Below are 23985 nucleotides of genomic sequence, written 5' to 3' on the forward strand. Positions count from 1 at the left end.
GAGGAAGTATATGATGAGAGCCCTGTCGATCAATTCAGCCCTGGAAAGATTGTGCAAGGCTCAAGGGGTAAAATTTTTTTCAGCCTGGTCTGTACTTGTTAACAGGAGAGACTTCTTCTACAGGGATGGGATACACTTAAAACTTAAATAGAAAGGGTGCAAGAATGTTTGCTGATTCTATCGAGGCAGTGTTAGGTGGGTCGGAAAACTGCTAGATTAAGGGATACAAGGACTAATAGATTAACAGTAGCCACTGGCAGAGGTGAAAGTGATTCTTGCACTGCTTCTATTGGAATGAGCAGCAGCTTGGAAAATAAGATGCAGGATATTTCAGAGACTGCTGGGAGTCATTGGGCTACAAGTAAACACATGGGTTGTGTTAGGGTAGCTAAGAAAAAGAACAGGTGCATGTAAACTTGTGTGTAAACCAATGCTAGGAGTTTGGTAAATAAATTTGATGAATTTGAGGCATTGCTTAAAGCATCAAAGGCGGATATTGTTGGGATATCAGAGACGTGGTGTCACACAGATATAAGTAACGCAGAACTGGAATTTGGGGAGTACAATGTCTACAGAAAGGATAGACAGGATAGGAAGGGAGGAGGGGTTATGCTATTAGTTAAGAAACACATAAAATCCAAGGAAGTGAAGACAGTTGACATCGCTGGACAGTGCAGTGTCAAGTCAGTTTGGTGTGACATAAGCATTGAGAGATCAAAATTGAGAGTAGGAGTGTGTTATAGGCCTAATGACTCTGATGAGTATAATAAGAAACTGTACAGGGAAATAGAGTGGGCCAGTAAATCAGAGTCTTATAATGGGGGATTTTAATTTCTCAGATATTGACTGGAATTTGTAGGTTAGTCACTCACACACTAGCAAGGCTTTCGTGGATTTATTGGATGATTGTTTGCCTCCCGAACATGCTGATCATGAATGATCAGCATGTTCGGGAGGCAACTAGAGGGAGCAATACTCTTGATTTGATTATCAGTAGTGATTCTTCATGCATTAAGAATCTGCAGATACAGGAACCACTAGGTGGCAGCGATCACAGTGTGCTGAAGTGGGATTTACTCAAGGAGGTAACTACCATCAGGGGTAAAGGGAAGGGTTATTGCTTTCGTAAAGGTGACTACGATGGGGTGAGACAGTATTTAAATTCTATACAGTGGGACCAACTGATGATGTTACCAACAGCAAACTCAAAATGGGAAGCATTCAAAGAACTTATCTTGGAAGCTACTAGGCTTTACATACCATCTAAGAAATATTCCTCAAGGTTCAGGCCTAAATGGATGTCAGATAAACTAATGAGACATATGGCAGAGAAGAAAAATGCATGGGATACATATAAATTAACATGTGACATAGAAGCCTATGATAGATATAAGCTGGTCTGAAACCAAGTCACAAAGGAGGTTAGGCAGGCAAAGGCAGATTATGAGAAATCTTTGGCAATGGATGCAAAGAAAAACAGCAAAGAGTTCTTTACTTATGTAAACTCTAGAAGGAAGGGGATGAATCAGATTGGTCCACTTGATATCGATGGTTCAACTGTTCATGATCCTGCTCAGGTAGCTAACAAACTAAATCAATATTTTGCATCTACATTCACACATGAGGAGTTATTCAGGAAGGGGAATGCCATAGATGAAGTAAACACTGGCAGTGAGCTAGATGATCTTGTAATAATTGAGAGTAAAGTGGAGGAGAAATTGTTGAAAATAAATACAAGAAAGGCACCTGGGGTGGATGGGATCTATCCAGTTATATTAAAGGAGGGAGCAAAGGGAGTAAGCAATCCGTTAGCCATAATTATGAGAGCTTCCTTGGACTCAGGGGAGGTACCCACAGACTGGAGATGTGCAAATGTAACCCCAATTCACAAAGGAGGATCAAAGGCTAACACAAGTAATTATAGACCTGTGAGTTTAACTTCTGTTCCAGGAAAATTAATGGAAGCACCGATTAAAGAAGCACTGCAGGATCATCTTGACAAGAATTCAGTTATAGCTCAGACACAGCATGGTTTTGTTAAGGGAAGGTCTTGCCTGACCAATTTGATTGGATACTATGATGTAGTCACAAAAGAATTGGATGCAGGGAATAACTTTGATATTATATATTTGGATCTTAGAAAGGCTTTTGATACTGTTGCACATGGAAGACTGCTGCACAAATTGGGAGAGTGTGGCATTGGTGGCAAATTGTTGCTATGGATAAAGGGATGGTTGAGTGGCAGAAGACGAGAGTGATAATTAATGGACACTGCTCATCGTGGACTAATGTTATTAGTGGAGTCCCTCAGGGTTCAGTGTTGGGTCCATTGTTGTTTTCTGTATTTATAAATAATATTGATGATGGTATATCAAGCTTAATGTCCAAGTTTGCAGACGATACAAAGGTTGGCAGGGTTGTTAAGTACGCTACTGACACTATGCTGCTGCAACAGAATCTGGAAAGGTTGAGCAGATGGGCTGAGAGGTGGCAAATGAAGTTTAACATTGACAAATGTAAAGTACTACATATGGGAAACAGCAATGCCAGAGCAACTCTGTGGTACCACACTGATAGTGGTAGAGAATGAGAAGGACCTGGGGGTAATTGTGCAGGCAGATATGAAGTTCTCTGAGCAGTGCAGACGGGCTGCAAGAGTAGCTCATTGTGTCTTATCAATGATATACAGGAATTTTTCTAGCAGGGATAGGGAGGTGATTATTCCCTTGTATAAAGCAATGGTCAGGCTGCACTTTGAGTACTGTATACAGGTCTGGAGGCCTCATTTCAAGAAGGATGTGGAGCTGCTGGAACGAGTACAGAGAAGGGCAACAAGGTTAGTGAATGGAACGAAGGGTTGCTCTTACGAAGAAAGGCTTAAGTTTTGCAAATTACAGTGTCTGGAGACTAGGCACCGGCGAGGTGATCTGATAGAGGTGTATAAAGCCTTGAATGGTTTGAGCATGCTCAATGCTGATGGGATACTGCCTCTTGCTCAGAATAATCACCAGAGAGGGCATAAATTCAAATTAGCCAGCGGGTAGTTGGTTGGTGGAACAGACTTCCATCCCTTGTTGTGGAAGTTGATAGCCTAAATAAATTTAAGGCTCAGCTGGACAGGTATTTCGAACGAATGGAGGGGTGAAGTGGAAGGGGTGTTTTTTTTTTGCTGATGTTGCATAAGCTTGCTTTCCTGCATCATATGCCTCTACTAATGCTAGATTCATATTGAGGAAAGACAATTGTAGAGTAGATGTGCAGAAATTTTCCTTTAGCCAGCAGGTGGTTGATTGGGGAAACAGACTTCTATCTTTTGTTGTGGAAGTTGATAGCCTAAATAAATTTAAGGCTGAGCTGGACATATGAAGGTATTGGAACATATGAAGGGGTTTAATGGGAAGGGTTTTTTTTTTTTTTTTTTTTTGGCTGATGCTGCATAAGCTTGCTTTCTTGCATCATATGCCTCTACTAATGCTAATACACGAAATATAGAATGGTGTATTTTTGTCAGTTTTGTTAACGAAATGGTGTATTTTTGTTAGCTCTTGGAATGTAAACTCCCCTTTTTTGTAATGGTTCTTAGTCCCATATAACACAGTTTCACACTACACAAGATTTTATGGAAACCTAACTACCGTTATAAGAGGGTTACCTATATTTTAATAAGAAAAAATTTGCAAAACATATTCCTGGTATGATATCATACTAGGAATATGTTTTGCAAATTTCTTCTTTTTAAAATAAATAAATAGATATCAGGATAAATAAATAAGAGATAAATATCCACATTGAGCCACTGGTCAAAATTTGTAAATTAAGAAGAAACCTCACAGAGACGTCATGTCAGTCTGCACTGTAACCCACAAATCCCTTTCATCTACTTTTTTTTTAAATTTAATCTCACAACTATGAGTTATTTATGAGGTCCTATTCCCCCAAATCTTACATTTAGTAATATTTTCCATTTTGTTGGATTAAAATATAGCTTCCACTGCTCTGACCACTCCTGAAGGATATTTAAGTTGTGCTGAAGAAGAAGTGTTTGGTGTTCTTCATTAACTACTCTCCCAATGTTGACAAACTTGCGATCCTCCTAAGGAATCCTTCTAGTGAAATGAGTTTCCATTATGAGTTCTAGTGGAATCTCATAATTCGAAACTGGATCAATATGTTCCACAATAACCTTTTGCATAGGACAGAGTCAAGTGCATTATTAAAATACAAACAAATAATAAAAACAAAATTCTTGCCCACATCCACCTCATGAGCAACTCTTTCATAATCGCTAACCAGATTCAGTAAACAATATTTTCCCTTTACAAAACCCTACCATCAATATCATTTCTATCAAGTTGCCCCTGTACTGCATGTTTCAACTTTGCTTCCATGATTTTCATATTGCTGAAGTTAGACTGACTCTCGTTGCTTGGAGAACTGACTTTATGGATTAATAATATGTTGAAACTTCTCCAATCCATAGGAACCTCCCCTGATTCCAATGAGCCTCTCATAAAAATCTTAATGGCTCAATGCATTTTCTTACCACCTTCCTTAAAATTATATTTAAATTCAAAAGTTTCTCTAATAAAATAATTTTTTTGATTATAGAGAGGTATTAAGTGCTCAATAATTCCTATATTCTATTATATTATGAAACAACAGGGATTACCTTTATTTTAGATATAGGAAGCTTCTTTTCCAACCCACTCTCCTGGTCCAATGTGCTAAAAATTCTTTGGGAAGGCGATATCAATTTTACAAAACATGTGGGACATCTTCCCCACTGTCAGAACCGTAGTGTTTGGACCCCTCAGTCTCAACCTTGAGCGCTCAAGACTTCTGTCTTCAAACACCATACCTCTTGGCAGCAAGGAAACCATTACGTGGATTGAAATAAAATTAAATTTTGAAGATCTAAACCGCTTAATAAATATGGACCACTTAATAAATATAGAGAATAACCCCTCCCCCATATACATTAAACTTTTTTAGACCCCTAAATTCAACTCTAATGTCAAGCTACTGGACCGAAGAAAATAATCGGTCCATATTTATTAAGTGGTTTAGACCTTCAAAATTTAATTTTATGTCAATCCACATAATGGTTTCCTTGCTGCCAGAGCTATGGTGTTTGAAGACAGAAGTCTTGAGCGCTCAAGGTTGAGACTGAGGGGTCTGAACACTACGGTTCTGACAGTGGGGAAGATGTCCCACATGTTTTGTAAAATTGATATCGCCTTCCCAAAGAATTATTAGCGCGTTGGACCAGGAGAGTTGGTTGGAAAAGAAGCTTCCTATATCTAAAATAAAGGTAATCCCTGTTTTTTCATAATAATAAAATAATTTAATTCTAATATCACTAACATACTGTACAGTTTCACCTCTCCATGAGGAGTACCTGTTCAATTCGTTACTGACAACATCAGCTGGATTATTTAAGATTTAATTCCTTCTTCCCAATCTTCGGTCTTTTAGCCAGTGATTCCTTATAATCAGCTTTAGCCAGCCTAACCCTTCTGTGGTATATTACAGATCAACTTATATCTATTGTGTAAGCTTCCCTCAGTAATTTTCACTACCATGTAACTAACCCATGGTATTTTTTTGTTCTATTAAATTATTCAGTCCATATTCATCCATCTAAACATCCTCCTCATACTTTATTTTCTTAATGTATCAATGTCATCTGACACTTCTTTTAAAGGTGAACATTATTCCTTGTATTTTCCCTCCCTATCACTTTGCCACCCACAGAATTGATAGAGGCCATGCAGCACCTTACTGTCACAGTCCCTCTTTTCTGAAATAAAATTTCAATGCCTCTACTCTTAAAAACTGGCACCTCTTTCTTCATCAATCAATTGCATGATCACATTCTGCTAAGGGTTCCTGTACTGTTGGTTGTATGATGCTATTCAGATCTTGAATGATGATGAGATCTGAATTGTTGTTGTTATTTTGGTTTTTAGGAGCATTAGCAACTAAGGCCATATTACTCTGTGAATATGCAGTGGTCATTCCTGATCTTTCCGCATCCTCCGTATTTGGTGGTGACAGGCTTGAACCCCGGTCTAATCAAGTAGTGTGTGCTACGCACTGCTGCTCCTTCCCACCTGGCTACGGAGGCGCCTTGAGATCTGAATAGCATAGCATTCATTTCCATAACATGCTGATGTAATGACGATCATCTTTGATTTAAAAATTTTGCCTCCAATGGTGAGTTTTCCTCCAACTTATGCTTTAGTTGCAGTCAGGCTGCTTTTGACAAGGAGCATGACTGTGTACCTTTTCTATTTTGCATATCTTTCCCAAACATATCATAAATGCCATAGCAAAAATGATCACCTGCTATTTCTGACTGGCACTATGTTTGTATGTGTTAGCCCTATTACATCAGCATTAGTTATTCTAACCAGGAAATTAAACTCACTCATTTCATACAACACTAAAACTACTTAAAACACAATTTAGACTTCTTATGTGGTTTACTATCCTAATACATCCTTTGAAGGTATGTTGAAAGTATTAGTTACTACTGGCACTGGCTTCCCATTCATTTAAAACCACTACCCTAAACACATCTGAATATCAAAAACCTTCCCAGCTTTTGATTAGCTAATATTTATATTACTGCTGCCCTCCCAACTAGCAGTCCCCCTGAACTTTTAATGATATTGGTAAAAAAAAAAAAACCTCAAAACATCTTTGTTCACGTGTATTCCATCTCTACAAAATAGGTTCCTTCTACCTACAAGTACAGATCATGCTGATAAAACATACACCCCAAAAGCCTTGCAGAGTTCCTCTAGCCCTCGAGTTAATCCATGGGGTTTTCGGCAGTCTCTTCTATTGTGCCTGAGCAGAACTAGAAACAAATAAATTCTAACCTAACTCAATAGTTTTTTCCAGCATGGTCTTAGACACATTTAATTTGATTTGATTTTGGGTTTACTGGTGCAACAGCAACCTAGGCTATAATGCACCAACCATGTTGAAAGACAAGGTAAATTTTTTTTTTCAGCTATTAAATTCATCATTATATCATTATTAGAAAAACAAAGATATGGAATGCTGTAAGTTTTTACAAAGGTAATAATCACTGAGAAAGAGATCGAGAGATTTAAACCTGGAATTCAGAGTGGGTGAGGTAAGGTTTCAAAATCTATGCTTCCTTCAAAGAGCAATTACAGTAGACTATCAAAATAATGGCATCTCAAATAACGGAACATTCACACTAATGATACATTGAGATTGGATGTTTACATGTAGCCCGGATGTCTTGCAGTCCCAAAAAAAGAAACAGCAAGTCACGTGATTACTGTATTTGTTGTTGTTATGGAGGCTTAATGGCACATAAGCTGCTAAGGCTATAATGTGCCTATTCACTTATTATATTAAAACACGAGTTTTCCATAAATCAGAAGAAAATCTGAAATCAGAAATAATTAAAAAGCCCAGTTTGCCTGAGAAAGTCAAAAAATTCAGAAATATTTGCCTTATCACCAATCAGATTTTCAAGAGTTATTGTTTTATTAAGATTAACCAGTGAGATCAATGATAAAGTTCTGTCTTGTTTATAATAGGGGCAGCCAATAAGAATATGTTTTACAGTCAAATTGTTAGAACAATGTGTACATTGTGGTGGATCATCTCCTGTGAGTAAATGAAGGTGGGTCAGATGAGTATGTCCTATTCTTGCCCTTGAGAGGACTACTTCTTCTCGTCTCGATGTACGGACACTGGAGCGCCAAATTTTCGGGTCTTGTTTAAACTGAAAGAGTTTATTATTAGTCTGAGAGTGCCGGAGTGCTGCCCATTGTGATAGGCAAGCAGCATGAATGGTTAGTGCATAATCTGATGCTGGAACAGGGATGTTGGTTAAATCTAAGGTAGCTGGAATTTTTGCAGCTTTATCGGCCAGTTCATTGCCTAAAATACCGGAATGTGCTGGAATCCAGCAAAAAGTGACCTGTTGATTGTGTTCTTTAATTTGCAGTAATAAGCTTCTGATTTCATCTAGAACAGGGTGAACTTTATCTGAGGAATTACATAACGACATGAGTGAGCTGAGGAAATCAGTGTAAATAACAGATTTTAAGGAACAGTCAGAATAGAGATTTTCTAAAGCTAGTTCGATTACATATAATTCAGCAGAAAATATACTAAATTCTGATGGAAGGGAAGCTGATACAATTGTATTCGGAAATACAATTGTAGCTGCTGCTCCAACATTTGAATTAGATTTAGAGCCATCTGTATAAATTGGGGAGAAATCAGTATATCTTTGAGTGTGAACTGCATGAATTTGGTTGACATTTGATGCTTGCAAAGAATTCTTTCTCCATTGACAGAGGTAAGTGTCACAGATTGGAAGAGGAGTTCATGGTGGTTGAGTATAAGTTGCTACCTGCTTTACAGAATGGATGGAAATATTCCAAACTTGCACCAGTTCAAGAAGGCGAAGACCAGCTGGTTTTACTATGCTAGGCTTGTTTCTGTATAGGATTTCTAACGGTGGGTTAAAAAGGTATGACTGAACGGGATGAGAGGTACAACTTTGTATCTTGACAGCATATTTCAGTAACAGTGTTTTCCTGCGTAAAGTTAGTGGGGGCTCGTGAGCATCAATGTAGAGACTATGTGCTGGCGACGTTCTGAACGCACCAATTGCAATTCTCAAAGCACTGTATTGAATAGGATCAAGCCAGCATAATGCACTCTTTCTGGCAGAATCATAGATTGGAGCACCATAATCGAGATGTGATCTGATTAATGCCCTGTATAACCGAAGAAGGGAGGTACTGCATGTGAACTGCATGAATTTGCATGTGAACTGCATGAATTGATCTGCACCCCACGTTTGGGCAGATAAAGCTCTGAGTATGTTTAACTTTCTTAGACATGAAGTCCGTACATTTTTAATATGATCTAGGAAATTTAACTTATTGTCAAGGGTTAATCCTAGAAATCGGATGTTGCTAGTGACCGGGACAAAGACGTTAGAAATTTGAAGTTCAGGATCTGGATGAAGTTTGCGTTGTCTACAGAAATGGATAGCAACTGTTTTATGCTGCGAGAGCCGATAGCCATTGAGGCTTGCCCATTGTTGAATTTTATTAAGTGATATCTGAAGCTGACTCTCAATAGACCTCATGTTTTGAGAATGACAGGAGATGGAAAAGTCATCTGCATAAAGGTAAGTCTCAACTGTATTTGGAAGCTGCTTAGTGATAGAATCTATTCTCAGAGCAAAAAGAGTGGCATTCAGTACTGATCCCTGTGGAACACCTTCTTCCTGGATGAAAGTTGTGGAAAGGGCATGTTGGTATCGAATTTGAAATGATCTAGTATATAGAAAGTTCTGAACGAATATAGGAAGATTGCCTCGTAGTCCGAGAAGATAAAGATCACTAAGTACACCATACCGCCAGGTGGTATCAACAGCCTTCTCTATGTCTATTGAAACCATTACTAGATGTTCATGTTTGACAAAAGCATTACGGATGGCAAATTCAGCCTTGACCATAAGATCTAAGCATGACCTGTTTTGACAAAAGTCATACTGACTATGGCTCATTAGCTGTTCCGACTCAATGATCCAGACGAGTCTTCTGTGGATAATTTTCTCAAGGATTTTACTGAGGCAGCTTGAGAGAGATATGGGTCTATAGCTATTCGGGTTGGATGGATCTTTTCCAGGCTTCAGGAATGCCAAAATTGTAGAGCGATGCCAAGAAGCTGGAAAAACATTTTCTAAAAATATGCGATTGTAAAAGACCAGGAGGTGGCGCAAAGCTTTGTCATCAAGATGTTGTAGTATGACATAATAAATCCCATCTGGCCCAGCAGCACCACTGCAAGCTGTTCTAATGACATGTAAAAGTTCAGAATATTGCAGAGGTTGGTTATATGGAAGAAGACGGGCAGTTTGAAAATGAATAGCATGCTTTTCTTTAGTGTTTTTAATTCTTTGGAATGAGGTAGTATAGGCTGACGTTGCTGAGATTTCTGAAAAAGTATTGCCTAAAGCATTAGCTATATCTACAGGATTAGAGAGATCTTTCCCATTCCAGGAGAGGATTGGAGAAGGTATGGTAGGAAACTTACCAGACAGCTGTCTAATTTTTTTCCATATTATTTTGGGATCAGTATTTCTGTGAAAACTGGATGCAAAACGGAATGCAATCCAGGATTCTTTCCTTGCTTGCTTTTGTATGAAGCGTGCTTTTGCCCTTAATTTCTTATAATTAATGAGATTGACTGTGCTCGGACATTGCCGAAACAAATTCCAGGCTTTATTTTTTGCTCTCTTTGCTGTGGTGCACTTGCCATTCCACCAGTAATTATAATGTTTCCGGCCCAGCGGATTTGATAGTGTATTGTGTCATTAGCCACATTTAGAATATGCGACGTGATGTAATCTGTCACATCATCAATATGCTGGAGGCGGATTTTTTCCTCATCAAGGTCAATTGATGATTGAAATTTTGCCCAGTCTGCTCGGACAAATTTCCACTTTCTGCAGGGTTGAACTGAAGGAGTCTTTGCTTTCAGAAAGTTGCATACTATTGGGAAGTGGTCAGTGCCCATGGGATCGTTTATTACGTACCACTCTATGGCTGGGACTAGTACTGGTGAACAAATTGAGAGATCTATTGCTGTGTGTCCTGCTGGGAGCTGTACGTGTGTCGGTGCACCTGTATTGAGTATAGTGAGATTTAGTGCCTCCAAAAAACTTTCAATTAGTCGGCCTCGTCTATCCAATTTAGGAGAGACCCATAATGGGTGGTGCCCGTTAAAGTCCCCTAATATACAGAGAGGTGGAGGTATCTGTATAAAGAGGTCTTCAAGATCTTTTAAAGAGTTAGTACAGTTTGGTGGTAGGTATATTAAGACTAGTGTTATTGCACTATGGAGAATTATACAAACAGCAACAGCTTCTATTTTAGTTTGGAGTGGGATATGTTTAGTTGGGATCTTTGAATTGACTAGGATTGCCACACCACCATGGGCAGCGTTAGCGGTATTTCAATCTCTTCGATAAATGCAATAGTTCTTTATCGAAAGAGAAATTTGTGTGGTTAGGTAAGTTTCCTGAAACAAAAGGCAACCAGAGAATATTGGTTAATTAGGTATTGAATATCGTCTATGTTGGAACGAAAGCCTCTGCAATTCCATTGTAAGATGCTGTGGTTCATTTTGATTTAGTTGAGGATGATTCATCTGACTGTTTTTTTGTTTGAGGAGGATTTTTTTCGGTCTTTTTTCAGGAAGGTAGGGCGTCCGGTATCCATAGTATCGTTTGTGTGAAGTTCTAGTATTGGTTCTTCATGATCTGGGTTTACATCTACTTCCATACTACTGGATGATTCAGGTTTATTGTTGTGTTTAGTAGTTTTTAGTTTTTCTTTGTCATGCGGGACTGTCTGAGTCTCAATTGGGATACCGATTGGAGTGTTGGTCGATTCACTGATTTTAATTTGATGTGTGTCTTTTACAGAGTTTGATAATGTGTTTTTAACCCAGTTAGATAGAGATGTGCTGGGAGGTATTGATACATCTGTTTGAGCTGCTGTTGAATTAAAGCTTCAAGTGTTTGATGCATATGAACAACTGGGCAGGGTCAACATAACCTGTCAGCGTGCCTCGGAATACGTAACTTTGTGCTCTATTTTATATTTTTGGATTTTCTTCCCTGTTTTCCACATTTCACAAGATTTGGAAAAGGCTGGGTGACTTTCTTTGCAGTTGGGGCAAATGGGACTTGAGGCTGAACAGTCTGTATGCTCCGTGGAACCACAAATTGAACAAATGTCATCACCTCTACATGCTTGTTGCGAGTGTCCATATTTTTGGCATTTAAAGCAACATAGGGGATTAGGTATATAAGGCCGTATTCGGCAGTTTAAATAGCCAGCTTTTACTGAGGATGGTAAATCTGGGGTGCTGAATGTTAAAATTATGGATGGGGTTGGAACAAGATTTCCATCTTTTTTGGTCTTTATACGTTTTGCACTAATTACTTTTTGATTGCCCAGTTCCTGCACTAATTCCTCTTCAGATATTGTAATCAGGTCCCACTCTGTGATGACACCTTTTGACGAGTTTAACGTATTGTGGGGAGTGATAGATACCGGTAGCCCAGCAAAAGTTGTTTTAAGCAGCCACTCTGAATGTTTTGAGGAGGCTGTTTCGATTAGGAGGTCTCCGGATTGTAGTCATTTAACCATTTTCGGTGTTCCAGCAATGGATTCCAAAAATCTTTGGATGACAAATGGTGATAATTTGCCGACAGGCTGGTTGGAGAGCGGATGTATTACAAGGAAGTTTGGCATCTCATTGCACTGCACTTCTCTTCGGAGCCTTTTTGGTTGGTTCAGGTCATCATCATTTGGTTTGTCTGGCCTTGAATTTGAAGGCTCTAGCGGTGGATAGTCATTTATATCCATCGTTACTCCTTTTCGCCCTGGAGGATAACTTTTCCCCCAGGTTACCGGCCCTGCCACGGGGAGGCAGGAGCAGTGCCACTCGGATGCCAAGCGGTTGAAGTGTTAGTTAATTAGTAAAAATATAATAAGAGGAAAATGTAAAGAAAGGTGTATTTCCTTTCTGTGTTCTACTTGTTACTTTTCAAGTATAGACCTGTTTTGAAAATAAGACTGTTGAAAGAAATGTGAATGTAAAATATAATTTCAGTCCCTTATCAAGAGCACTTTATGAATCACAAGAATATAGCTTGGCCTCGAAATACGCTTGGCACCTGGGACCTACTGTATTTGTTTACGTTCACCATTTTGAAAGTGAATTCTGTACTGATATCATGGATTATAGCATTGTTTTACATTTATTTTAAATTAAAAACCCCTCGCTATGGCTCCTAAAGTTAATAAAACCTCATACAGAGAAGAAAAGAAGAACAATATTAAAGCTTAGTGACAAACTTGATATAATCCAAACTATTACATTAGGGTCATTGGGAAAGATAATTCATATACTTAGGTGAATTGTGTCTGTAAATTGAGTGTTTTCTGATTGATTGCCTGTTTTGCTGGACGAAAAACCCCAGTTTCTGGGAGGGAAAACCTTGCTATCTATGGCTGAGACTGACTAACTCAGCCACGGAGTGAAAAAAAGCCCATAAAAGTTCCTAACATCATCGACGGGATTTGAATTTTCCACCTGGTGTGGGGAGGACGGCGTCGAGACCTGCACAGACTAAACTTGATATAAATAAGAAAATAGAATAGGGTGTAAGCAGGAGTATATTAATGGCAGAATATAACATTAGATCATCAACATGTTTATGTATTTTATGTGTAGTTAATAAAATTGCATTCTTAATCTCTCTCTCTCTCTCTCTATTTCTTATTTAGCTTCATTATTTCTGCATTAAATATACAGCAGACTCTTGATTTACCAGGATCGGATTAACCGGGACACTTAAAAACTCCGAATTACAAAAAAAAAAAAAAAAATCATAAAATTCAAGTAATGACTAGAATAGGTATAAACATATATTTTGCAAGTCATAAATAAGTGACAAGAAGCGGCAATATAAGTTATTGGGAGATTAATGTGCCGATTATCTTGCAATCCCCCGCTGTCTTCATACCCGCAGCTCAAAAAAAAAAAAAAGGACAAATGTTTAGTTTATTTTAGTGCATCGTGTCGACTGTTGTGTTCTGTTGCGCTACAAAAAGACAAATTTTGAAATTTTTTTTTATAGTAATTTTTTTTTTTTGTATAGAAATCGCGAAAATGATGGGTAAACATAAAAGTTAAATGGTTAAACAAAAACTTGAAATGTTTTTCAAAAAAAAAAAGCGCTTTCAGTTAAACAAAAACTTGAAATTATTCAAAAGTTTGAAAACGGTGCATTCGTTAAATCTCTAAAGAACCATTATAATGTTGGTGACCAAACCATACGTAACATTGCAAAAAATAAAGGGAAGCTATTCGATTTAAAATCGACATCGCAAAAAATAAAGGGAAGCATCGTATTAGACACGCGAGTAGTACGTGATAAGTTTTTTTATCTATTGCCATATTTTTTACATAGGTTGTTGAACCTTTTTTGATACAGTAAATCCCCGACTTACGCAACTATGGATTTACGTAAATTTGTTTTCACTCAATTTTTTTTTATTTTTAGAATTGTAAAATTTAAAACAACAAAAAATAATAATAATAAGCAATCAATAACGACGATCATGACATGCACAAATTGCACAAGTGAGATCGGAGTAACAAGCAAAAAATAGGAAAAAAAAAAAAAAAAAAGGGAAGATTCTTACAAATATTTATGGTTTTTTTTATATGACTGAAGATTTCAGTGAAGGGGACACACACTTCACCATAATAACATAAAAACCCACAGAATTCCAGCTATCGGTATCATCGCAAATGCAATAAGATCGAGTTTACTATCCATTTATAATATAATAGACTGCGCTAACAGAAATGCCCAATAAAACGGAAAGTGCAAATTGTTTTTATTGTATTTAGTTAACCTCTAGAAATGTGCTTTAGTAAAATTTCAAAATGAAATTTTACTAAAAATTTTGCCTTATGCAATAATTTCCAGAAAAGATTAATCATGAAATTGAAGAGATTCTATAACATTACTGAACAAAACAAGCAATTACAAAAAATTCAAAAAAATTTGAACTTCCAAAACATAAAAGAAATAATTTTAAAATATGGTTTATTGCATTTCATAATGGCATGCAATGTTCCCAATGCACTGTGTAATGCACATTAATTAATGTTTTAGAATGTCATTCAAGCTAGAAGACATTTGTATTAAAATTTTTTCAGATTCTGGTTTCTAAAAGTTGTCAAATATGTTAGTGGTATTTACAGTGGGAATATATCCCATCTCTGTTGTTTGAGGTAGGAAGATGGTATCTCAGGGCAGGGCATCAATCTAACAAAAAGACAACCAACTCAACAGAGCATTGCTGAATAAAAGCGTCACAAGTGATGACTGGGTTCATTACATCACCATGTCAAAAGTGAACTTCAAGATATGGAAGCACACCACCTTCCTTCCAAAAAAAAAAAAAAAAAATCAGAATTCCTTTGGGATGCATAAGGCATACTTTTTTTACAATGGGTGAAATGATCAATGCAGTCCTTTACTGCAAAATGCTGAATAAACTGAGGAAGCAAGAGATCAGAAAAGATGTGAGATGGTGTGATCATGCCACGGCAATGCAAACTGACAATCCATCAGGCCCAACAACAGTTTAAGCATACAGTCCCAACATAGCACCCACAAATTATAGCATCTCTCTCTCTCTCTCTCTCAACTTCTCAAAAGACATTCATCAGGTTTGCAGTTTGTGGACATTATAGCAGCAGTGGTAATGTTTCAGCATCTGCTGAAACAAGTGCCTAAACAATGTGATAATTTTAGAATATATGCACAGACACAAGCAGTTATATCTCAGCAGTAATAAATGTTCTGGCACAGTAACCTTATCTGCTTTGTAATTTATTCTTTTTTGTAATATCACTTGTATGTGCAAGTGTAAAAAGCTTGAAAATAAATGCTATAGTACAAAGTACAAAAGGCTACAGCTTTTCCAAAAAAACTGATATAAAATTAAATCGGAATCACTTTTCCAATGATCTTTCAAATATAAGGAAAACAAAATCCCATCTTCCAAGTTTCCAGTTATCATTACAGTACTCAAAAGTTGCTGCTTATCAAATGTGAAAGAAAGCACTAAAAATTACATATGGTGCAAAAATAATGAGAGGAACACATGCACATATGACAGTGACAAGGGAAGGTTGGAAGACATTTGTTTAAACCCTCTAACGAGCACATCTGGTATATTTTGTAAAACTTAAATATTTATTAGAATTACAGTGGTGTGAATTTTAGTATTTCTTCCGTATGGTATTTGCTTTAAATCTCCATCATTAATTATGTTTTTAAGTGGAAAAGTATAGTACCAAAAAAAAAAAAAAAAATTGTCATAAAACACCTATAGCTATAGTAACTTTCCAGAAAATTTTTGTTAAAAGATTTGGACATAAAACTCACTGATGTACAAAAATCAGCAAGTGTGACTGATTTTTATAGATTTTTGCATGCCAACTAGATGGTTTATCATATATCTTTAAAATGAAATTCAGAAGTGGTTGTGCAGGACACATCATATTAGTAATATGTTATGTAAGATTTATACCTCACTAAATTCTACTAGCCCAAGCATTCATTATTGAATCTTCACTGTAAGAAAATTACATGTCAACTGACATTTGATTCTGGATAAACTGTTTATTCATCTGAAGAAAATTTGTGACATTACTAATTCCACTTCAATTCATGTATTTCTTATATTTAACATCATAATCTCTAGTAAAAAAAAGTAATCAACATTTAATGTCATCCTAACTTACAATTAAGCCAATTTTTTTTAATTGACAAAAAGATGCATATTGGCTGCATTATGAGAATACTTGCTATTAATATTTTCAGTTACATTAATTTTAAAAAACCGCCAATAAAGTAATAAATACAGTAAAACCTCAGTAATTTGGACTAAAAGGAGGAAGGAGGGTATAGTGAGAGCATTATAGATTTCCAAATTAAAGAATATAATTATACACATTTTCTAGTTGTAATTTATAAAAAAACAAGCAAATGAATTCATAATCTAGCAATATACAGGGTGTCTCAAAAATATTGGTACAAATGTTTAGGGGAGGTAGGTAACATCTAAAGGAATGTGAATTGCATAGGAACCCATAACCGGAAACGTCACGGGAAAGTAGTAGCAGAGGCACAAGAAGCAGAAATGACACAAGACAGTAATTAGTGGCAAACATTATTTGACATAACATTAACAATGGAGTACGAGATGGATGCATTTCATGATGTTACAACAGATGCTTGAAGGTTCCACCATGAGACGCGATGCATGCGTGACACCGACGCAGCATGGATTGGCGGACATGGTCGAACACACCTGGAGTTTCTTTGACAGTAGCAGCAGCGCAGACGAGTCTCACCACGAGATCCATTTCCGTCTCCACAGGTGATCCATCCACGATAGATTTGAGGGCCCCCCCACAGAAAGAAATCAAGGCTCGATAAATCAGGTGAGTGTAGGGACCAGGCAATGGGTCCACCATAGCCAATCTATCGACGCCCAAAACGCCTTTTCAAATGGTCACGAACACACCTTCCATAAGGTGCCCCATCATGTTGAAACCAAATGTTGTGTCTCACATTTGCTGAAACATCATCAAGTAACCCTGGTAGAACTTGTTCAAGAAAGATCCAATATTTAGTGGAGTTCATGTGGGATGGTAACAGGTATGGGCCGACTAAGCAGTCACAGACCATACCTGCCCACATTTATTGAGAAGCGATGTGCCGCATGGGGGGGTGCACACCGTGTGGGTTGTCGTGAGCCAACATGAGCATTGTGCTGATTGAATAAGCATTCCCGAGTGAAATAAGCCTCATCCGTGAACAAAACATAGGCTGGAAAATTCAAGTCTTGAATACTTTCTTGGAGAAACCACTGCACAAAAGCCACACGTGCAGGATGATCTTGGAGGAGCAGTAACTGAACCCATTGGATATGAAAGGAATCATCGTGCCAGACATGCAGTACACTGCAACAAGACACTCCTAAGGCAGAGGCAACGGCACGTGTGCTGGTAGTAGGTTTATTCTGGACGGCATTCAACACACTTTCTTCCATGGCGGGAGTTCGCGTCGAACGTGGTCTGCCCGCACTACTCCTGTTACCTCTAAATGACCCATAATCGCACAAATTTTGATGCACACGCGCAAACAAACGGTGGTCCGGTACATGTCTGTCTGGGAAGAGTTCTCCATAAATTCGTTGAGTGGCTTGTCCATTGCTCTCTACTAATCCATACACTAGGTGCACATCTGCCAGCTCACAGTTCGTATATCTTGCATGACCTTCTTGCGGCGACTACTGCTTGAATGAGTAAACGAGAAATTTTCCCTCTCGCGAACTGATGAACAGCGCCATGTACCGACTTCGGTGACGTTTTCGGTTATGGGTTCCTATGCGATTCACATTCCTTTAGATGTTACCTACCTCCCATAAACATTTGTACCAATATTTTTAAGACACCCTGTATATTTAATTTATATGGCATTAAGTCCCATATATGAAAATGTACATATTACAAAAACTATTGAATACAAACATTTCAGATGAAATTGAACAACATTAATACACTTTCTTAAAAATAAATTTTAATTAGTCTCGTTTGACCTATTTTAAAATGTCTACATTACATATGTAATGTAGACGTTTGAAGGTCCTTTTCCGCTCACATTGGCTTTTTTTAAAGAAGAAAAAATCATATATTTTCTACTCAGTAAAGGTGTTATTATATTGCTGTTTCATAACAGTACTCTATTTCTTGTGGCATAAAAATATTTTTAAATTCCTCACAAGTTTAATAAGAGTGTCAGGAAGCTTCTAGCTTGTGTAATTTAATTTTTCCTTATTTCTTCTTCTGTTGCCATATGTTATCCTGTTTAATTATTATCCTTTTTTTCCACTATTGTGCAATACATTTGATGCCTTCATCTTCTTTGATTTTGTCTAAATCAATAATTACAACATTGTCATTATTGATTTAGATTATTCTCATTATTTAATAGCTTTTACCATGCACTTACTATTATACTCTGCTTTTCTTCATTTCAATTTGTGCCCCAGTTGCAAATAGCACCTTTTATATTATGGTTTTTATTATTGACCAATCTTTTCTCCTCTTTCAGAATTATCAAAAAACCAAATAGTCTGTCTTTTTCAGTAAAAACATTTACACTTGGGCAGGACTCTCAACTCTCCAATCCATAGATTCTATGAGGATTGCAGCATTAGTAGGTAAAAAAAGTATATGATATTCCTATCATTTTAAAAAATTTCAGCAGAAGGATGAAAGTGCATTATACAACAATAACAATACCTTAATGTTCTCATTTTATTTTTCCTTTTGAATGATTTTACTTCTTTTAAAAAAGTGATTGTAAAACCATTCCGGCAAAAAAAAAAAAAAAAAAAAAAAGTATCATTAAATTCTCATTTAGGAAAAAATCTGTTCTTCGTAAATAAAATAAATACATAAAAATTAAAGTTCAAATTTTTCAACTCCTAATTAGTGGGGTTTGCCAGAATTCTGTTTTCTTGACTGACATTATAGCAATTGTGTAATAGTTGTCTAACATTTTCACTGCTGGTTTTTTTGGCTGCAGCTTTGACCCAAGATTGAAAACCACAGGATTAATCAATCTGGATTGGAAAGGGCAGAAATATTTCTGGTCTTTTTTCACACTATGAAACCATATGAATTAATCAGACCACAGCAAAGGTTGATTGACAAAAAAATCTGGTTTTTCTTCAGTCAAATTAAAAGAAAAAGTTCAAAAAGGATGGTTCCCTCTCCAAGTGGATTAAAACCTGAAGCAGCATTCAAGAAGCAGTGAGCGTGTTAAATGAATCAATAAGCATAATTTTCATAATTGCTATAATGTGACAGGAAAATATTTTAAGACCCTCTTAAATAAGTTTATGTACTTTTAAAAATGAATGTAATAAATACTCATTAGTAAACAAAATAATAACACCTGTTATTATTTTGAAAACATACATTGTGGCTTGATAATATTAAGAATTGGACAGGACCGAACACCAAGCAGCTGTTCAGAGCTACCAGAGACAGAGACATTTGCCGTGGTGGTTGCCAACCTCCGTTAGGAGATGGCACACAGAGAAGAAGAATTATTTTGCTATAATGGAGATAGCACAAAAGATCGATGGGAGGTGACCCTGGATGAGCTCAGAGCAGGTAAACCAGCTGGTTGTGGAAAAATGTTTATGATTTGGGGCATATCACTTAGGCGGCTTTGGACTAACCATTGCCACCAGTGGCAGAAACCTTTTGGTATCCAGAGAAATGAATATCTTGCAAAATTTAGAGTAAAGTAAAGCATTTAAAGCAAAGGATCATGGGAGGTGATCTTGTATGTGCTCAGAGCTGGCATAAACCAGCTGGCTGCAGAAAAACATTTATGATTTGGGGCATACCACTCAGGTGGCTTTGGGATAACCATTGCCACCCATGGCAGAAACCTTCTGGTAACCAGAGAAATAGATATCTTGAGGACAGTGATCTTGGATGTGCTCAGAGCTTGCATAAACTAGCTTTGAGCTCATCCAAGATCATTACATCACATGTGCCTTACCAGCTGAAGGCGTTACAGTACCCATCTGTATTACTGAAGCGGTTGTTGTTGTTATTTGGTTTTTAGGAGCATTAGCAACTAAGGCCATATTGCTCCGGAGATATGCGGTGGTCATTCCCTGACCTTTCCGCATACTCGGTATTTGGTGGTCACGGGCTCGAACCCCGGTCTAATCAAGAAGTGTGTGCTACGCACTGCTGCTCCTGCCCACCTGGCTACGGAGGCGCCACTGAAGCGGTTGTATATTTTCATCAAGAGGCGAATCATAAATGTTTTTCCGCAACCAGCTGGGCTGGTCAAGAATATTTGAATCAGTTAGTGATTGGGGGATAACAGACTTCAAATTACATGCACAAGTAGAATCTTTTATTTGACATTGGCCCTTCTCACTAAGTTGCAGAAGTCCTTGTTGGTCAACAAGTTTTTGCATTTCTTTGCAATTGCGCAGAGTGGGTTGAGCGTGGCAAGCTTTAGATCCTCATTCATCTCACTGTTTAGATGATCGTAAAAGTTTCAAAAGGGGACTTCTTCTCGCAGTCGCATTACACGGCTATGCAGGTCATTATCATATGCTTTCTCAGAGTCACTATCGTCGTTGTCTTGACACATCGTCTTACATACTTCAATCGTTTTGTGAATGTCCAAGTCCAATTCATACAATTTACGATCTAGTATGAGCTCTTCATTGTCGTCGTAGATCTTGACATATTTCACCTTTGACAGTATCTCTGTTTCCTCATTGCGAAATGGAATGTGTGGTATTGCCATCTCGTCATCTCGTGCTTGTATTTGTTGAGATCCTAAGCCAAGTCATAGTTTCAATAGTGTATTATGCATGGATACTGTCATTTCTTGCAGATCTCAGTGAATTGCAGAATTCTTGCAGAATTAGCAGTGCATGTGTACTTTGCAACAAAGGGTGACAAAGTAACATGATAGTATGATTGTAACGATACAAATACCTGTATCGTTACAATCATACTATTCAACAAATGGGTAATTTAGGCTATTGGCCTAACCTCTTCCAAATGCTGATTCGGTAGAGTGAGCAGAGAGCATGTGTACCCTATTTATCACTAACATTGATTCGGTACAGTAAGTAGCAGGCGTGAGCATAAATTACATCATTCATGATTTTGGTTTAGCTGTTCAAAATTTAGTAGGTGTCGTCAAAGATGTTTACACATAAAACATCTTTCATGCGTACAGGGTACACATGCAATTTTTTTTAATTGTAACATGATGCCCTGTGACCTTTGATCACCAAGTTGACCATTTCCACATTATGACAGAAATAATGTGGAAAAGGAAATTACATCAAAGTAATTACCTCTTCAGTATTTTCTTCATTCGTCTTTGATATGTGTGCATCCGGCAACCTTTTAAGCAACTGGGCAGAATGCCTCTGGAACCTTGCTTGAGATTCTCCTTTTTCCTAATTACAATTAAAAAAAATGTAAAAATGAATTAGTTTATCATAAGAAATCAAATTCCACTTTGTAGTTATAAATTACTCTACATCATAAATTTCATTAATAAAAAGCCAGATGTACTTGGTGAGTGGTGGTTACAACTTCTATTTTTCCACATTGTACAGAAAAGATCTGATTTGGCTCCGATAAAGTTCAGAGAAATATTTACATACTTGTGTTACTGTCTGTTGCCTAGGTATAATATATGCAAATGCTAGTATGCAGAATTTGAGATCAAGACTGTACATTGGCACAAAAAGTGCAAGTTGCACTAAAACTGTTACAATTAAATTGTAAACTCCCTGGCTATACAGAGCATTAAACAATTATCATTCAATCATACATTTTTAAAGGCATAAAAATATCAGACTTGGATTTAAAATACAGTAGAATTATAACAATTCAAACAGATCTCTCTACTTTAATAATGGAGCAAACTTTCAGTTAATAATTTGCAAGAATCCATGAACTGTTCACCCAAATTACAGCCTAACTGGATATACTATTTGCCTCACTCAAACTCCATAACTGAATAAGCATTGTTAAGTTATAGCAAGACAGCAAAATATTATGTTTTCATCTATAAACAATGAGTGATCATCTCTTTTCCCCCATCCATGTGTCTGTGTGCGTACGTTTGTTTCTCAGCTCCCATAAACATTGGGGAAAAGGATATTTATTTATATTTGGGGTGGGGAGAAAGAAAGAAAGAATATTGCTGCTTATTGCTGCTTTTGCATAGCAAACAACCAGCCTATATTCAAATAAATTTATTTGATCAAGTAATAGTAAAGTAAAAGGAAGTGACAGTTTGTAAAGATAAAACTGCTCAGTGTAGGAGCCATTAGTATTGCAAATGTGCTGAAAGGAGTACAGCATGGTTAATTGTTGCCTGAAGAACCTTATGGGAAGTGCTGGCAATGACGTAACTTGTAATTCTTTCCTTCAGGTCAGCCCAGAAACTGAATACTGATAAACTCTGACCTTGAGATATAAAAATGGCTTCTTATTTCATCCTTCCACTTGCTCCAAATGTTTGTCTAGTTCTGCCTTGAATCTATTTCAGCTATCAACTTCTAAAAGGATAAATAGAAGTTTGTTCAGCAATCAACCACCCGGTGGCTAAAGGCAAACTTCCGCACATCTATTGTACAACTGTCTTTCTTCGATTTGAATTTATGCCCTCTCAGGTGATTATTCTGAGCAAGAGGTTTGGTTTGACTTGATTTGATTTTGGTTTTATTGGCGCAAAAACCACTGTGGTTATACTGCACCAAGAAAAGATTAAAATATCAACAAAGATAATTTCTGGTAACCTTTAAAAAGGTTATAACAGTTTGACGAGGTAACCTTTAAAAAGGTTACCTCGTCAAACTGTTATATATATATATATATATATAAGGCAGTATAAGTTTAAAGGTAATTTATCCAATTCATATATGTATGCATATATTAATAGCTTGTAAAAACTTAAAAACTGCTGACATGTGGTCATTGTCTGATAAAATCTGACTGAGTGTATAAGGCCCAGTCAGATGAGTAAAAGCGGTAAAATATATATTGCGAACATGGGTAAAATTAACGCAATCTTTTAAAATATGCTTTATTGATAAAATGGTGTCACAATACTCGCAGATAGGAGGGTCATCTATCCTCAGCAGAAACGAATGTGTTAGATGACGGTGTCCTAAGCGGAGTCGAGCAAGAACAACTTCCTCACTCCGATTCCTGCGCAGACTGGACTGCCATGTTTCTATTACAGGCTTTATCTGGTATAATTTATTTGTTCTCTCTCTATGACTGAGCAAGAGGAAGAGTCCCATCAGCACTGAGCATGCTCAAACCATTCAAGGCTTTATACACCTCAATCAGATCACCTTGAAGGTGCCTATTCTCCAGACATTGTAATTTGCAAAACTTAAGTCTTTCTTCATAAGAGCAACCCATTGTTCCATTCACTAATCTTGTTGCACTTCTCTGTACTCATTGAAGCATCTCTACTTCCTTCTTAAAATGAGGCCTCCAGACCTGTACAGAGTACTCAATGTGTGGCCAGACCATTGCCATATACAAGGGGATAATCACCTCCTTTATCTCTGCTAGAAAAATTGCTGTATATCATTGACAAGACACCATTAGCTACGCTTGCAGAACGTCTGCACTACTCAAAAAACTTTATATCTGCCTGCACAATTACCCCCAGGTCCATTTCATTCTCTACTGTCAGTGTAGTACCACACAGTTGATACATTACTG

General features: G+C 37.2%; 1 protein-coding gene across 1 annotated transcript in view; it reads right to left on the reverse strand.

Moving 5' to 3' along the window:
- Cc2d2a (Coiled-coil and C2 domain containing 2A) overlaps positions 1 to 23985 on the reverse strand; it is a 422612-nt gene that overhangs the window by 335759 nt on the left and 62868 nt on the right. Inside the window, exon 6 of the mRNA XM_090380928.1 lies at positions 21588 to 21692. Coding sequence (XP_090237054.1) covers positions 21588 to 21692 — 105 coding nt within the window. The remainder of the gene's footprint in view (positions 1 to 21587; positions 21693 to 23985) is intronic.

Source organism: Mastigoproctus giganteus, chromosome 9 (genome assembly GCF_048544385.1).
Source record: "Mastigoproctus giganteus isolate SK-2022 chromosome 9, ASM4854438v1, whole genome shotgun sequence".
NCBI lineage: Eukaryota > Metazoa > Arthropoda > Arachnida > Uropygi > Thelyphonidae > Mastigoproctus > Mastigoproctus giganteus.